This window comes from Musca domestica, unplaced genomic scaffold (assembly GCF_030504385.1).
Source record: "Musca domestica strain aabys unplaced genomic scaffold, Musca_domestica.polishedcontigs.V.1.1 1, whole genome shotgun sequence".
In the NCBI taxonomy this organism is placed as follows: domain Eukaryota; kingdom Metazoa; phylum Arthropoda; class Insecta; order Diptera; family Muscidae; genus Musca; species Musca domestica.
The window spans coordinates 27,437,919-27,456,776 of NW_026712114.1; the positions used below are offsets into that span (position 1 = coordinate 27,437,919).

Below are 18,858 nucleotides of genomic sequence, written 5' to 3' on the forward strand. Positions count from 1 at the left end.
TATACGAAGTCCCGGACCTGCATAGAAATTTTCTGTCGTAGGCTGTAGCACCCATTTCGAAGTTCAAGTACGACATCTCACACAATTTCGGTGGGTATTGTAAAAACACGTCAAAATACCGAATTTAAGGAGGTACTGATATATGGGGTCTAAACGAAGACCTGGACCTGCATAGACAATTTTCTGTCATAGACTGTAGATTTGAAACAATTCCGGTGAATAATGACGATAAAATCATAAAAATACCGAATATTGGGAGGTATAGTTATATGGGGGCTATACGAAGACGTGACCTGCATAGAAAATTTTCTGTCATAGGCTGTAGTATTAATTACGAACTTAATAACAAATTTGAAACATTTCCGGTGAATGATGTCGCTTAAATCACCAAAATACCGAAACCAGAAAGATATCATTACAGGGTGTGTTGGAAAAACTGCAAGTAACTTCAGACTGCTGTAATTTCTAAGCCACTCGTCCGACAGCTCTTTAAATTATTCCATTGACAGCTCATTATATTGTTTACAAGCTTACAAAAGCATTTTGGTGAGAATTTTCCACAAAAAAAGTTATTCGTGATGAAATTCAAGCGTGATGGTGTGATTTCTTTATATTTGGCTGTAAAACCACAAGTGGCTATCGTTAGAGCACTCCAGCATTTAAATGAAAATAAATCTGTTGTGTCTCGTACCATCGCTCGTTACCGTGATACTGGTAACGTAGCCCGACGTCAAGGAAGTGGACGGAAGAAAACAGCCACATCAGCAGAAATGGTTCGAAAAGTAAAGAATCGACTTTATCGAAACCAGCGTCGCAGTGGCCGAAAAATGGCTCGTGAGCTGAACATATCGCAATATTCCATTAGTCAGATATTGAAAAATGATCTCGGGGTAAAGCAATTGAAATTCCAACAAGTAAAAATGTATCGGTCGGTTTTGCCGACAAATGTATACCCTCAGCCAATGTTCGATTATTTAAAAATATTTTTACTTCGGTTATGATTATTCAAATGTTTACCCCCTTATGCAGTAGGTTCCGAAGGTATGTGCCAGGATTGGCCATTTCGTATCGGACCGAAATAAATATGATATAAATATTGCGACGTGCTAGGTTTGGACTGTGTTGATTGGGATGTACAGTGTCTTGAATGGAATCGGATGTCGGCTTTTTATAAACTTCATGGATATTCAAAATTTTGAAATTTTGTGTGGGAGGTACCAGAAGGTGTGGACCGATATATCCCATCTTCACAACGGATCTTTTGTTAGTGGAAATAATGGGATGTGTGAAATATAAAGAGAACCAAATGCTTATTTCGGATTTTATAAACGTTTTGGTTGTTCAAAACTTAGACCCGTTGTGGGGGACGTACCAGAATAATGGTCCGATCTCAACTATTTTTATTTACAGATCCTGTGTTGATAGAAATATTCAGATGTGCCAAGACATTAAAAATTTCGACCTTTTGTGCGGGAGGTACAAGAAGGAGTGGACCTATTTATTTCATCTTTACACCAGACTTTGGGTTAAAACAAATGTTGGGATGTGCGAAATTTGAAGACAATCGGACTCTTACATCACATTTTATGAGACTTGTAATTATTCAAAATTTTGACCATTTGTGAGGGAGGTACTTGATCAATATTGTCCATTCATGATTTCAGATTTGCAAAGTTGGAGCAAAATCGGATTTTCGTTTCTATTTTTGTGCAAAAAATATATTTTTTGAAAATTTCGACCATTTGTGGGGGTGGTATCAGAAGGAGTGGACCGACATATTCCATCTTTTCACCTGACTTTGGGTTAAAATAAATATTGGGATGTGTGAAATTTGAAGACAATTGGACTTTTACATCACATTTTAAGAGAGTTGTAATATTTCAAAATTTGGACCATCTATGGGGGAGGTACTTGATGGAGTGGGCCGATATTGTCCATTTTCATACCTGACGTAGCACTAACGCAAATATTATGATTTGCAAAGCTGGAGTAAAATCGGATTATCGTTTCTATTTATGTGCAGAAAATATATTTTTTTTGAAAATTTCGACCTTTTGTGGGGGAGGTACCAGAAGGAGTAGACCGATATTGCCCATCTCCGAACTCGATCTAAGTTTGACAAGTTTGGACCAAATCGGATACCGCCTTCGAGAGTTATCGTGCTCACCAGCCAGCCAGACAGACGGACGGACCGACATCGCTAGATCGACTCAATATGTTCCGAAACGGTTTGGGTCCAAAAAGACCTAGGCACGTTTTGTCCGTATCAAACGATATATACCCTCTGTAGTCATATGGCTGAGGGTATAAAAAGTGCAAGAGCTTACACCGCCACAGAAAGAAAATAGACTCAAAAGAGCTTCGCTTAACCGAAGGTGGTAAACCGCCGAATTTGGTTTTCTCCGATGAGAAAACATTCATTGTCTTGCAGTTTGTAAACAAACAAAATGATCATGTTTACTTGCCAACCTTCTGTTGGCCAACATAACTCAAGCGCCTACCATGGTGGTGGTATGGGCAGGAATAACAGCCGATGGTCGCTCCCCGCTCGTATTAATCGACCGTGGCATCAGAATTAATGCCGAATATTATTGCGAAAATATTCTGGATACACCCTTTCACCCTAAAGCCTTGGGCACGCAAACATTTTGGCCGCAGACCTTGGACATTCCAACAGGACTCAGTACCATCGCACTCAGCACGCACAATCCAAAATGAGGTTCCTCGCTTCATTTTCAGTGCACAGTGGACACCTAAATGTCTGGAGTATTTTGGAAAGCAAGGTTGGCACTAAAAAATACCAAAGTGCCGATCACCTCAAACAATCGCTTCGCTGGGAATGGGCTAAAATACCGCAGAGCAACATTCGGGCAGCGTGTTGCGGTTTCATTGACCGTTTGAAGGCCATAATTCGTGCCAATGGTGTTCAATTCGAACAAATCTAAACATATTCTGAAATGTATTGCTATTTACGTTATTTTTTGTTTTCATTCAATAAAATTAAAGAAAAAAATGTAAAAAGTATGGCGTTTGACTTTGTTACAGTTTTTTATCTCACTCTGTAGTTTAATGTTTCTGTACCCCGTAGTATTATAGGTCACCTGCTATTATGCTCTTGCCTATTTTATGTGTTTGGAAAGATTCGGTATTTTCGGAGCGTTTTTACTGCAATTTATTTTCATGTACCAATTGTTAAAAATACTTAGGTTAATTTCTCCTTTTAATTCATATCACATTATGTCTTTCCAAAATGGGTGGAAGGGCGAGAAGTTTAATACACGACCATCAAAACATGAATATCTAATGTTATTTGAAAACAAAAAAAAAGTTGTTTTAGAAAAAAACATAAAACCTGTCAGATTCAAATTGGAAAAGAGCACATATTTTGTTTTTATTTCAATTTCTTGAAAAGGGTATTAGAAATTTGAAAAAAAATAAAAATAAATTAAACTGAAAACACCATGCAACTGAAATAACATTCATGGATTACAAATTCCTTGAATTTCTTGATTTGTTTGTAAAGCCTATTATTCATACGTCCTTGTATTTTCGCCATCTTTCGTTTTTTTTTTTTCTGTTTTATAGGTAAATTGAATACTGATTTCAAACCTTTAAATATGCGCAACCATTCGCTGGTACTCAACTTGGCGACCGACATTGACGAGGGTTACTATATGTGTCAGGCCACGAATGATATCGGAGCGGGTCTTAAGAAAATTATACGCATCAATGTCAACGGTGAGTAGTATTTGGCCCTGTGACATCAATGAATGAATGAATAATACACGTGTCAGTCGGCCAGTCAGCCAGTGAGGCTGCCTACCTTGCACTGACACACACGCACACATACATTGAACGCGGAATATTTTGTAATTTTCCTCGGTATTCCATCTCTTCTTTCTATGTCTGGGCTGTGTTTTGCTGTGTTTTATATCTACTTGTGGTGACACTTTTGTGTACGTGTGTGTGCATGTCCCCCTGGTGTATGTGTGTGTGTCACATGTTAATTAAACAACAACAAAATGCAATGTGAAAACATGTCATACGGCGACAACAACAACCAACTACTGACACACATAACAACAACGAACAATTTTCACTCGATGACCTCAACACCACTTCACCCCCTTTCCACCCGCCATTAATCCATTGTGTTGTGTGATGGGATTCTACGGCACAGAACCTGCACGTTTCGAACAAACATCACGCAACGTCTCGTCGCGCCGTAATGATGCTGTCACACTCGACTGTCATGCCAAAGGTGATGAACCCATTAGTGTCGCCTGGACTCACAACAATGCACGCATTGATTTGAATAATTTCCGCTTTAGCATAGCGGAAATGAAAACCGAAAAGGGTGTTGACTCTCAACTGACCATATCACGTTCGGATCGTCACGATTCGGGTATTTATAAATGTGTTGCCGAGAATCCATATGGTCGGGCTGAACAAATCATCTATCTGGCGGTGCAGGAGCGGCCAGATACACCCTCTAATCTGGATGTATTTGAAGTTGGTTCGAGAACAGTGAAATTATCTTGGCGTCGGCCATTCGATGGCAACTCCCCGGTGTTGTCGTATTTGGTGCAATATCAACCACTGAAATATTTGCAATCTCATACGGCATTGGGTTTGGCTGGCAGTGATTGGAATGGTCCGAACATCATCAATGTAACGCTGCCATCGACAAGCATAAGCAAGAGGTAAGTTTGTTTTTCTTGCCACCCATCCACAGCCTCGGCGACATTGTCCTTTTCTTGGCATATCTAATTTTTATCCTGTCTTCTCTATTTTCGCTTCCAACTTCCTTATTTTTTACAACGTCATATTTTGTGTTGACAGCTATGACAGCGACTTACGTGAAAGTGCCATTGTATCGGGTCTGACACCAGCCACCACCTTCCTGATCCGTATGCAGGCCATCAATGAAATTGAACGCAGCCCCTTTACCGAACCAATCGTCTTGAAGACCCAGGAGGAAGCCCCCACCGAAGCGCCGTCAAATGTTCAGGTGCAGACTGGTGGCGAAAGTGAATTGATTGTCACTTGGCAGGTAAGTTAGTTAAGAATGGCGTGTCGTTGGACACAAACGCACACAGATACTCGTATCACGGTGTCCTTTGATCACCTAACACATTTTCTTGGACAATTTTCTTGACATTTAGGGTGAGAAAAATGGAAAAAAGAAAAACTCTTTGTCGTAGTAAATAAAATTAACCAGAAAGTGACATTTATTATTGGATGGGTGACCAGGAAAATATGAAAAACTGAAAAAGTGTGGCTAATAAAGGATAAAAAATAACGGTTGGAAAACAGAATAATTGTGGGATTTGAAAGTCAATTGATACAACATTGGGTCGGAAAATACATACTTTTTAAAAGTTTATGTATTATTGTTGTTGTTTCCGTCCCTCAGCAGTTACTAGTGTTGACTATTGTTAGTTGACCAACCATTTGACGTCCTTTATCTAAGACCTTTCTGGTATCTAATATAAACTTTTAAAATGAGAACTCAAAAATTTCTTGGGCTTTGATCAACATATAATACTCCACATGTAATTTGCCACGCCATACAGACTAAATTTTTTCTAAATGAGATGTCGAAGTTATAATTTGGGAAAAAAATATGAACATATAATTACACTGGGCAACAAAACTTATTTATTTTTTAATAAATACGGGAACGGGTTATGAGAGTTGAAATAAATACAATTAAAAAAGCAGCTAAGTTCGGCCGGGCCAAACTTTTAATATCCTCCACCATTTAAAGGAATCTGAAATTTTTCAAAAAAAAAAAAAAAAAAAAAAAAAAAAATCCGAAAACTACCACTTAAATGAAACCGTTATATGGGGACTATACGTAAGACGTGGATCTGCATACGAAATTTGTCATAGACTGTAGTACCCATTACGAACTTTAAATACGAAATTTGTTACAATTACGGAGAATGATGTCGCAAAAGTCATGAAAATACTGAGTATCGGGAGGTATCGTCATATGGGGGCTATACGAAGACTTGGACTTGCCTACAACAATTTTTTTCATAGAAAAATTTAAAATATTTTCGGTGAATAATCAATAATCCTCCATAAAATGGTGGAGGGAATCGAAAAATAGAAGACATGTGTATATTTCCGATGAATAATCAAAAATGTACCCCCATAAAATGGTGGTAGGTATAAAAGTAGAAGACACGTGTATCGAGTATCACAGTGGAGTGAGCTTTCCAAAAACGGAGATTAATTCAGGACAGCATTCTATCGCCCTGAAATGTTGCTCAGACATTTATATTACTCCTGGTATGTTTGGTATTAAAAATGGGGCATATCGGACCACGTTGCTTCCAAATTTTCGGTATTTTAAACATTTTGACCAAAATTTCAAACTAAACCATGTGTGGTTTTACATTTAGAGTTCTGAGTAGATGTAATCTCTTCGCGCTAAAACTTTTCAACATTGCTCCAGTATTTGGTGTAGACCCCATTTTACTTTACCTCCTATTTTTCGGTATTTTAAAGGTTTCGGCCACAATTTTAAACCCAATCATGAGTAACTAGACAGTTTGAGTTCTGAGCTGAAAAAATCTCATAAGAACTACGAAAAATGCCAATATTTATATGCTATTCTATTTTCAGCAAAAAGTTAAGCCGGAAAAAATTGTCCTTTAAAAAATCTGTTTCGAAAAAGACTTTATATTTTTATTAAAATGGAATAATAATAAAAAAATTATAAAAAACTGTTTTTAAGATGGTCCGATATTGTCCATTTTCGCATCCGACCTAGCACTGATACAAAAAAAATATTGGGATTTTCAAAGCATGCATAAAATCGAAAAAACCTTTTTCCCTCTGTGAGGTAGATTATTTTCTTTGAAAATTTTGATCTTTTTTGAGATATATATATGTTCAATATCGGTACATGTTTCTACATAAACTCAATTTACTGGCTACAAATGATTTTGGGTTCTAAAGATCCGAGCCACATATTTTTCGAATGTTTTAACCGTATATTCTAAATAAATTAGCTTCAATCGAGTTTTTTTGGTTGGGAAAGCGTGGAGGATTTTCTCGCAACGAAAAACACTGCAACAATCAAACGCCATCATTTTTACATTTTTTTAATTTTATTGAATAAAAGCAAAAAATATCGGAAATATCATAAAATTTTAGAATAAGTTTAGATGTGTTCGAATTGGTCACCTTTGGCACGAAATTGCCTTCAAGCGGTCAATGAAACCGTCACACGCAGCCCGGTATTTTGGCCCATTCTCGACGGAGCGCTTACTTGAGGTGATCGACACACACTAGTCCAACGGATTGGTATCCAGAGATTTTGGTGGCCATTGTGCTCTGGAATTAAAGCAAGGATCCTCACTTTGTAACCATTCTTGGGTGGCGCGTGCTGAGTGCGATGGTGCTGAGTCCTGTCCTCTTTAGACTCTTTTGAGTCTATTTTCTTTCTGTTGCGGTGTAAATTCTAGCACTTTTTGGAATTTCAATGGCTTTACCCCGAGCTCATTTTCCAATATTTGCCGGAGTATTGCGATATGTTCAGCACAAGAGCCATTTTTCTGCCACTGCGACGCGGGTTTCAATCAAGTCGCTTCTTTACTTTTCGAACCATTTCTGCTGATGTTGCTGTTTTCTTCTGTCCACTTCCTTGACGTCGGGCTACGCTACCAATATCACGGTAACAAGCGATGGTACGAGATACAAAAGAAGTTGGTTGCCGGCATCATAAAAATTTGTCACGCCCCATACCTCATAAGTTTTGAACGTGGACTTGGAAAGTGTATAAATTTCAATTATATCTATTTCAGAACATTTTGATTTGATTTAGCTGTGGTGCCCACGATAACTCAAATTAGATGTCAACGATTTTGTCGAAATTGTAAGTTCTACTAAGAATATGTTAAGAACCAAAGAGGACCACATCGGCCCACTCATCTCATATGTCCCATTTAAATTTGAAAAAATTATTTTTACCACGTGTAGAGAAGAGAGAAAATGTCAAATGTTTTGGCAAAACTCGTTATTACCTATAAATTTACTATTTTGAATATTTTTTTTTACACATTAGCATTGTTCTAACTGCTAAGGTATGAGGCGTATATCAGCTTCTATTGAAAGAATGGGCTGCAATAATTTTTTTGGTTTTGGTAAGTCTATCGACTTATAATTTTTATAATTCGACAACATCCGTTCACAACGTGTCCAAAATATCAAATATAGGTTGATGTATTTAAAATTTATCTGAATTGAGATGTACTTACTGCGGAACGTTTTAAATTTAATATTTTCTCGTTCCACATAACAATTATATATTTTGAAATCATTTTAAAATATTATTGTCTTGCAAAAATGTCACGCATTTTAAATTGCTAATTTATACATAAATAATAAATCCCAAATAAAACATCATTAACATTAACGACGAAACACGCAACAAGTTTATTTTACTCAACCCTTTTATTGTACTCATTTTACAAAATTGAGACACAAATGACACAGCAACCCATTGTACAATTAACCTCGATGTTTGAATAAATATTCTCAGTGGACGTTTGCAAACATTTAGCCGAAGTAATAAACCTCTTAACATCAAATCAAATATTCTCTAAAAACCCTAATCCCAAATGGCAACAATTTAAATATTTAAAGATCCGAAAAGTCACGACGAACGGGAGGAGGGACACGATAATGGGGGGGGGGGGGGGGAAGTCGTAAGCGAAAAGACGCTGACATAAAATGTAAAATGAATAATTTATCACATTACCACATGGAAATGGCAAAATGACTCAGACTCATTTCCATTATGAACTCGCAGAAATCGAAGGAGAGCGAAAGGGAATCCAAAAAAAAGGGCAAGGTGCCAGCAAATTTCGTCTTCTTCTTAAAATGGAATGTTCAAAGTTTGCCACACAGACGATCCAAGAATTTCCACCAAACAGGGAGAGAAGTGCAGGCCAAGGAACATCATTCACTTGAGACAGTTAATATTTTAGACTGCCAGCACCTGAGCTAAAAATTATCTCGTTTATATTCTGCTGTTCGTAGTTAGTTAGTTAGTTCGTCAATGGCGGGAATGAGGGTGGTTGGGAGGAAGTTGAGTGCCAAAGACAAAATGCAAAAACCACTTGTTACATTTTTTGACCTGAAATTTATTCCGAAATAAATTATAATTCATAGAACGGGGTCAAGGACTGTGATAGGGCAGAGTAGGGACAGTTCATTAAAAGTATTAGATTCGTGGTATTGAATTTGTAAATATAATTATGTGTTTGGTAAATATGGGTCAACAATTCAAAAGGTCTAATAGCATTTTTATGGTTAATGATGAGGGGAGGATATTAATTGTAAGAGAGCAATGCCGTGTTTGGGTATTTAAGGACACAGATAAGAAATGTTAAAAAATGAACAATTACAAATAAAAACCAGTAAAGAAAGCCTTAAAGTCGGGCGGGGCCGACTTTATGATACCCTACACCACTTTGCTAATTTAGTAGAGCTGCGCATAACAATTAAATTTTTATGGGAGAATTCAATCATACACGTTATGATTATAATTATAATTTAAAGTTCAAAGAACTAAATATGCCGAAGCATTTGTGTCTTTTAAATTCGGACTTGTATTGCCCATTTGGTGCACAATTAATTTGAAATCGGAAAAAAATATATATGGGAGCTATATCCACATCGGAACCGATCTCGATAAAATTTGGCAAAGATATTTCTGAGCTGTATTTGATATATTTCCCTGAATATCGTTATTGCGGAGTGCATATTACGGCTGTGGGTAACAAATATGACAAATCGGATGAACAGTATATATGGGAGCTATAGCTATATCTGAACCGATCTTCACTAAATTTGACATACTCTAGACTCAATTCGTTCGTAAGTGCCAAATTTCATCCAATTTGGGCAAATATTAGACGTTTGGTGCACAATCAAATTTAAATCGTACGAAGTTATATATGGGAGCTATATCCAAATCTGAACCGATCTGTAGTTGATAAATTTCCCAAATATTTTTGTTACAGAGTGCATATTACGGCTGAGGAGGACAAAAATAACAAATCGGATGAACAATATATATGGGAGCTATAGCTACATCTGAACCGATTTCGATAAAATTTGGCATACTTATTTTGAGGTCCAATCTGATCGTACGGACTGATATTACACGTTTGGTGCACAATAAAAGGGAAATCGGACGAAGATATATATGGGAGCTATATGTAAATTTTGACCGATTATCTCCAATATGAATAGGGTTCGTCCTTGGGCCAAACAAATGATTTCTGCAAAATTTCATCTGGATAGGGCAATAAATGCGAACTGTACTTTGTTTACAAAAATACATGGGCAGACGGAAAGACGGACGGACGGACATGCATAAATCGACTTGTAGAATGTGATTCTATGAAGATTCTCAAAATAACTATGGGTCTATCCTGCTTCCTTCTTCCTGTTACAACAAATGCTCAAAGATATAATAGCCTTACCGCTATTTGATGTAGGGTATAAAAATATAGACTTTGTGTGGTTCCAAAGCAGAATCTCAAAATATCAAAATAATAAAGTCTTTTGGAAAATTTCTATACCTTTTCGTCATAGCTGGGCGGTTTTTTTGTATTGTCATATGTGGTCCAAATCGACCAATTCATCCCATTTACCCAATTTCAATATTACTTTAACTGATTACCCTCTTTATTTTAATATCTCAACAATTTACACATACACAACTTCAATCGCCACACAGCGATTTTTTTTTTTGCTTTTTCTCACCGTTTTTCTTCTTCTTCTTCTTTTTGTTTTTACAGATACCACCACGAGAATCGTGGAACGGTGAACTGATTGGCTACACCGTCAACTGTAGCGAGGAAAAACAGAATATCAACTACATTAGCGTTGTCAATAATTCACTGAAGTCTGTGATTGTAAGTGGCTGGGCCACAACGAAGGCCACATTACGTGGCTTGCGAAAGTATACCCGGTATGCGGTTACGGTGCGAGCCTTGAATAGTTTTGGTTCGGGGCCGTGGAGTACGCCCATCTTTGGGACAACATCGGAGGGAGGTAAGTGTAGAGAGGAGTGTGGTTGTTGGCAAAAAAAAACAAAAATCGGGGATAAAAAGTGCAGAGTATTCGCGGACATCGACGACGACGGTGACTACGACGAGGTGTAGATGTGAGCATACACCTCTCACTTTAGCGTAAATAAAAACATAATAAGTGGCAGAAGGAATCCTTGGCAGACAGACAGTTTGAGTCTGTCTGCCTGCCATGGTCTGTTCACTCATTCTCCCACTCGCCGACTGCTTTCCAATTTAACTGCATGCTCACCTTCGCAGTTGTGTTGAAGGTAACAGCTGTACAAATTGTTATCTTAATAACAACAAACATTAAAAATGCTTTTAGTGTCGTCGTCGTTGTTATGTGCTATTTTTATCACAATTCTTCTTGCATTTTTTCCTTCTTGGTCTCTTAGCTTTGCTTTGGTATTTTCTTTATTTTGTTTTTTTTTTTTTTTGGTGGGTTATATTTGTGCCACACAAAATATAAACTGTCGGAAGAGCTTTCATGTATTATAGAATATACCGGTCTCATATATCTTCCCGCGGAATGGTGTATGTTTCTCTGTATGTGTATCAAAAAACGTATTTATACTTTTAGACAATTCGTAAATGGCCTCAAGGCATTATATGTTCCTTGTGTGCGGACACAAGCGTATGCCGGTGTGCCGGCTATTTGTATTTTTGTTAATGGTTGGTTGGATATTAAAACCATTTATTCCAATGTAGAATGACGCATAAAAGTGGTTTAAGGGACTCGAATGATGTGATTAAATTTAATAACTTAAAAGTTGACTTAGTAATGGTAATAAAAAAACAAGAACACAAACGGTCGTAGGATAAATATGACCTAGAGTGTATTAAATAAATGGAATTTGTAAATGATAATATATTTTTCTTGGATATTAGTTTTTTTTTTGTAGCAATATGGGATATTATGACTTACTGGCTCAATTTAAAATACGACATTTTTTAAGTTGTTATTTTTTAAAGTTTGGACTTAAGCTCAAATTTTTTTTGCAAAACCATTGTTGAGATATTGAAAAGATGACCTAAATGTTCATAAACTGGTGAAAATACAATGAAATTTCCGTCCCTCCGTTATTTATGTGTCAATGAAAATATGATGACGATTTTCAAAAATTGTATCGACGTTTCGCATAGTGAAGGCTTCTGAAAAATTTTAAGTTCTGTCTTGTAATCAGAAGAACAATTGAGATGTGTATAATTTGTGGCAAATTCGAAAAAAAAAATAGAAATTAAATTATACTGTGTAAAGATTGAACATTAACGGCTTCTCAATTCGCATCAAATGAGTTTTTTTTATACCCTCCACCATACTATGGAGGATATACTAACTTTGTCATTCCGTTTGTAACTCCTCGAAATACTATATTCTTGATCAGCGTAAAATTCTAAATCGATTTAGCCATGTCCGTCTGTCCGTCCGTCTGCCTATTGTAATCACGCTATCTTTCGAACGAAATGAGATAGAAGGCTAAAATTTTGCACACGTGTTTATTTTTCCAGTAGGCAGGTTAAGTTCGTAAATGGGCCATGTAGGTCCACGTCTTCGTATAGCCCCCATATAACGGTACCTCCCGATATTCGGTATTTTGATGATTTTAGCGTCATTATTCAACGGAATTGTTTCAAATGTTGGTATTTGTGATTCGTAATAGATACTACAGCCTATGACAAAAAATGTCTGTGCAGGTCCACGTCTTCGTATAGCCCCCATATAACGGTACCTCCCGATATTTGGTATTTTGATGATTTTAGCGTCATTATTCAACGGAATTGTTTCAAATGTTGGTATTTGTGATTCGTAATAGATACTACAGCCTATGACAAAAAAATGTCTGTGCAGGTCCACGTCTTCGTATAGCCACCATATAACGGTACCTTCCAAAATTCGGTATTTTGATGAGTTTAGCGTCATTATTTAACGGAATTGTTTCAAATTACGTATTTAGAGTTCGTAATGGAAACTACAGTCTGTGACAGAAAATTGTCTATGCAGGTACAGGTCTTCGTATAGGCCCCATATATCAGTACCTCCCTATATTCGGTAGGTACAATACCCACCTAAATTTTTTGAGATGTCGTATTTGAAGTTCGTTATGGATGCTATAGAAACAGAAAATTGTCTATGCTGGTCTAGATCTTCGCACAGCTCCGATATAACCGTACCTCCCTATATACGATATTTTGATGATTTTAGCCACATTATTCACCATTTATTTCAAGTTTCGAATTTCAATATGGTAATGGCTTATGACAAACAAGGTCTATGTAGGTCCATGTCGTATAGACCCTAATATAACAGCTATATTCGGTATTTTTAAAATTTTAACAGAATTTTTAAGGACTTTATTTTTTGAAAATTTCCAAATTCGTTCCAAATGGTAGAGGGTATTGAAAGTTCGGCCCGGCCGTACGTTATCTTTACATTCCGTTGGTAACTCTCCGAAATGCTCTTGTTTAATATGCGCAAATAGATCATGTATTAGGTCGTTTTCCAGCCCCCATTTTACGGTTCCTTTCGATATTCGGTATTTTGACGATTTAGATTACATTTTCTAACAGAATTGTTTACAATTTGATACTTTGAATTCGTAACAAGGCACCTACCGATAGTCGGTATTTTAAGAATTTAAGTCATATTTATAAACTAAATTTTTTAAATTCGATTCAAAGATTTCACAATGCGTTTAACCGCTTGTGGTAAAATATCGCCTGCATAGATAAACATTTTCCAGCAGCACCTATACAGGGTGAGATAAACAAAAAACTGCAACCAACTTCAGACTGCTGTCATTTTTAAGCCATTCGTGCGACAGCTGTTAAAATTATTCCAGTGACAGCTCATTATATTGTTTACAAAAGCATTTTGGTGAGAATTTCCCAGAAAAAAAGTTTTTCGTGATTGAATTCAAGCGTGATAGTGTGATTTCTTTATATTTGGCTGGAAAACCACAAGTGGCTATCGTTAGAACACTTCAGCATTTAAATGTGAATAAATATTTTGTGTTTTGTACCATCGTTCGTTAGTGCGATTCTCTGGTAGCGCAGCCCGATGTCAAGGAAGTGGACGGAAGAAAACAGCAACATCAGCAAAAATGGTTCTTAAAGTAAAGAAGCGACTTGATCGAAACCCACGTCGCAATGGCCGAAAAATGGCTTGTGAGCTAAACATATCGCAATATTCCATTCGACAATATTAAAAAATGTACTCGGGGTAAAGCCATTGAAATTCCAAAAAGTGCAAAAACTTACACCGCAACAAAAAAAAATAAACTCAAAAGACCTAAAGAGTTGCTTCGCTTGACCGAAAGTGATGCCGAATTTGGTTTTTTCCGATGAGAAAACATTCGTTTTCCAGCAATTTGTAAACAAACAAAATGATCGTGTTTACTTGCCAAAGAGGTCAGCTGAAAATGTGCACCTTCGGTGGGCCACCAGAATTCAAGGGCAGGCCATGGTGATGGTGTGGGCCGCCATAACAACCGATGGTCGCTCTCCGCTCGTATTAATCGACCGTGGCATCAGAATAAATACCGAATATTATTCCGAAAATATTCTGGAGGGTGTGTTAAAGCCTTGGGCACGAAAACATTTTGGCCGCAGACCTTGGACATTCCAACAGGACTCAACACCATCGCATTCAGCACGCGCCACCCAAGAATGTTTTCAAAATAAGGTTCCTCGCTTCATTTCCAGCACACAATGGCCACCAAAATTTCCAGATACCAATCCGTTGGACTATCGTGTCTGGAGTATTTTGGAAAACAAGGTTGGCACCAAAAATATCACCTCAAGTAAGCGCTTCGCCGGGGATGGGCCAAAGTACGGCAGAGCGATATTCGGGCAGCGTGTGACGGTTTCATTGGCCGTTGGAAGGCCATAATTCGTGCCAGAGGTGACCAATTCGAACAAATCTAAACGTATTCTAAAATTTTATGCTATTTCCGATATTTTTTCTTGCATTCAATAACATTTAAAAAAAAAAAATAAAAATTATGGCGTTTGAATTTGTTGCAATTTTTTAAGCTCACCCTGTATATACACGTTGTGGGGTCTTCGATGAATGTTTGGGGGTGTTACAGATAAAATGGAAAAAATAATATGTTCTTTATTTTCTGGTAACTGGTATCAAAAATAAAATTTGTTCTGCTACCTCATATACAGGGTAATTTTTTTGAAAAATCATGTACAGGGTTGCCCATATTCAACGGACCCATGACTCTTTGGGCCCATTCCAATCGACGAGGCTTGTCCGCAGGCAACATTCTTTGCGTCAATTGAATTTTGTACGGGAACAAATGCAAATCAATGCGAATAATCCGTGGTAAAGTGGACCGAGCCATGCCCAACTTCTGAGAACGGCGTTTTTGGGATGTTCTTGGGGACCTCTCAACACTGGCTCGTACGGCAGCGATATTCTCGGCCGATCGCCTTGGTCGGATTTTATATATGGCCTCTTCGGATTAGAAAGTGCCTTACCAGTCGAAAATTTTTCGTATAAACGCTTAATGGTGTTCTTAGAAGGCGCACTTCTCACATTTTTTAATGTTTTAAAAGCACGTTGAGTTTTCACAATTGACTTCTTCTGTTAAATTTAAATTTCAACTATTTCAGAGCGCTCGCGTGTCGTGTATTGGTTCATGGTAAAAATCTGCTTGGACTGACGCTTCAAACGCGGTATGTCATTGAGCGATGTGTTATCTCTGTCAAAAGTTATGGCGTTGCCAGATGGATCCGTCGAATATGGGCAACCCTGTAGGAGTTTGAACAAAATGGGATGACCATTTCTCTTTCAATGTGGAAAAGTATATTCTTTGAAAATGTTGACCTTTTTTTGAAGGGTACGTGAAGGAGAAGGCCGCTATTACCCACCTCAGAGCTTGATCTAAATTTGATGACAATTTTGGAAGAAATTTGATAGTATATTAATTTGTTAACGTGTCCAACAGAGGGAATGACGTACATCGATCTAGCCAAGTCGATCTAGCCTCCAAATATCCTGCAAAAGACCTATAGTCTAAGCCCGATTAGGTGCGTTTTGTCCTACATTTTTGCTCACGCCTCATGTAGTCATAATTTCTTAGGATTGAAGTGGCACATATCTCTTGGAACACCCACTCATACTACCTAATTTTATATATATATATATATATATATATATATATATATATATATATATATATATATATATATATATATATATATTTAACAAAATTTGTAATTATAAACAATACAAAATGCGCCTCGAATTCGTTTTACTCAAATATCCAACGTAAAGTTTCCCCTTTGTTACATTTGAAAACCACAGTCCACCTACTAACGTTAATTCACTGAGTGACATATAATTTTTAACTACATATACTATATTCTCTTTTTGTTCTTTTCCTTTTTCTCTTTTCATACTTTTTTGGCGGGCCCTTTCCATCTATCTCTCCAACGTTAATGCACATTTTACAGTGCCGGAAGCAGCACCGCAACATGTCAACTGTACCGCATTATCGTCACAAAGTCTAAAAGTGTCCTGGTTGGAGCCACCATTGCAATTTCACGGTGGCATAATTCAGGGCTATAAAATTTTATATCGGCCGATTGTGAATCAGAGTGAGTACTACTTAAACTTTAAGTGTATATCTATGTGTGTATGTGTATGTGTATCTGTATAGTATGTATTTTAGTTCATGAAAATGTATTTATGTTTATGTACGGCAATTTGTACAAAGTGCAGTTACAAATTTGTAACCGGTTATAACTGTTCATATTTTGTTTGTTTTTATATTTTTTGTCATTGGCCTTTTTTTTTAAGGTTCCGTTGTTATTTTGTCTTTATTGTCAATTGAAATAAACTTGCATTATACTCTTTAGTACCAACTGTCATCATGTTGAGGAGGGCGATTGTGTACAAATGGTGGTGGATAGGTGAAACATGAAGTATGTGGATGGGAGAAATTAAAAAAAAAACAGTAAAGAAAGTCTTAAAGTCGGGCGAGCCGAATTTGTGATGCCCTACACCACTTTGCTAATTTAGTAGAGCTCCACATAACAATTAGAAGTTTTTATGGGAGAATTCAATCATACACGCTATGATTACAATTTAAAGTTCAAAGGACTAAATATGCCGAAGCATTTGTATCTTTTAAATTCGGACTTGTATTGCCCATTTGGTGCACAATTATTTTGAAATCGGATAAAGATATATATATATAATATAAAATTTGGCAAATAAATTTCTGAGCTGTATTTAATATATTTCTGTGAATATCGTTGTTACGGAGTGCATATTACGGCTGTGGGTAACAAATATAACAAATCGGAAGAACAATATATATGAGAGCTATATCTATATCTGAATCGATCTTCACCAAATTTGACATACTAACTTCTAGACTCATTTCGGTCGTAAGTGCAAGTGGACAAATATTAGACGTTTGGTCACACTAAAAAAAGTAAATCGGACGAAGTTATATATGGTAGCTATATCCAAATCTGAACCGATTTTGTTAACATTTAGCAAATGTATTTCGGAGCTGGATTTGATATATTTCCTCAAATATTGTTGTTACAGAGTGCATATTACGGCTTCGGAGGACAAAAATAACAAATCGGAAGAACAATATATATGGGAGGTATAGCTATATCTGAACCGATTTCGATCAAAATTGGCATACTTATTTTTGTATGTGCAAAATTCCATACTATTCGGGCTGATATTACACGTTTGGTGCACAATAAAAGACAAATCTGACGAAGATATATATGGGAGCTATATCTAAATTTTGACCGATTATCTCCAATTTCAATAGGGTTCGTCCTTGGGCCAAACAAATGATTTGTGCAAAATTTCATCTGGATAGGGTAATAAATGCGAACTGTACTTTGTTTACAAAAATACATGGACAGACGGACGGACGGACATGCTTAAATCGACTCAGAATGTGATTCTATGCAGATCATCAAAGGGAATTATGGGTCTATCTCGTTTCCTTTTGCCTGTTACAAACAAATGCACAAATACATAATACCCTGACCACCTTGTGTTGTAGGGTATAATAAGAAACAGTGTGGGCGAAGGCAAAGGCATTGTAATGTTGTAAAGTTTTATAAAGGGCACATGAGTGAATATAGCAAGGCCTTTGTTCTGAATCGTCATTGACATAAGTGCGTGTGATTCATTTAGATCAAGGCTTGTGTTTTAAAATTGATCCTGGTCGTGACCAATGTTTTCAAGCAATGTCCATTAAAAATGTGTTCTAACCTTGTAAATTTTAATAATAGAATTTTTGTAAAAAATCTCAATTTTACCTTTTCCAAGAATAAGCTTTTCATAGGTATCCATATTGTGCCGGCAGAATTGTCCTGGAAGGCATATTGGCCAATGGAGTTATCCTGTTTCAAGGATACCTCCAGAAATGATCATATACCTCGAAATTGGCCGGAACTTCCTATAATTTTCTTAATGCCAATGGATAGTAGACTTCGCAAGCTTTCCATAGGTATCCATATTGTGCCGGCAGAATTGTCCTGGAAGGCATATTGGCCAATGGAGTTATCCTGTTCCAAGGATACCTCCAGAAATGACCATATACCTCGAAATTGGCCGGAACTTCCTATAATTTTCTTAATGCAAATGGATAGTAGACTTCATAAGCTTCCGTAGTAATTAGATGGATTATGTTATCTCAATACTTCTGAATTCAGCCTGGAAGAAAGTGTGTCAAATTGGTGAAAATCAAGTTTACAAATCCCATTTATGTTT

At 36.9% G+C, this 18,858-nt stretch overlaps 1 protein-coding gene across 1 annotated transcript in view; it reads left to right on the forward strand.

The window, feature by feature from the left end:
- LOC101892598 (cell adhesion molecule Dscam2) overlaps nt 1-18,858 on the forward strand; it is a 256,452-nt gene that overhangs the window by 194,355 nt on the left and 43,239 nt on the right. Inside the window, exons 18-22 of the mRNA XM_059121268.1 lie at nt 3,586-3,738; nt 4,181-4,703; nt 4,843-5,053; nt 10,827-11,082; nt 16,563-16,706. Of these exons, the coding sequence (XP_058977251.1) occupies nt 3,586-3,738; nt 4,181-4,703; nt 4,843-5,053; nt 10,827-11,082; nt 16,563-16,706 (1,287 nt within the window). The remainder of the gene's footprint in view (nt 1-3,585; nt 3,739-4,180; nt 4,704-4,842; nt 5,054-10,826; nt 11,083-16,562; nt 16,707-18,858) is intronic.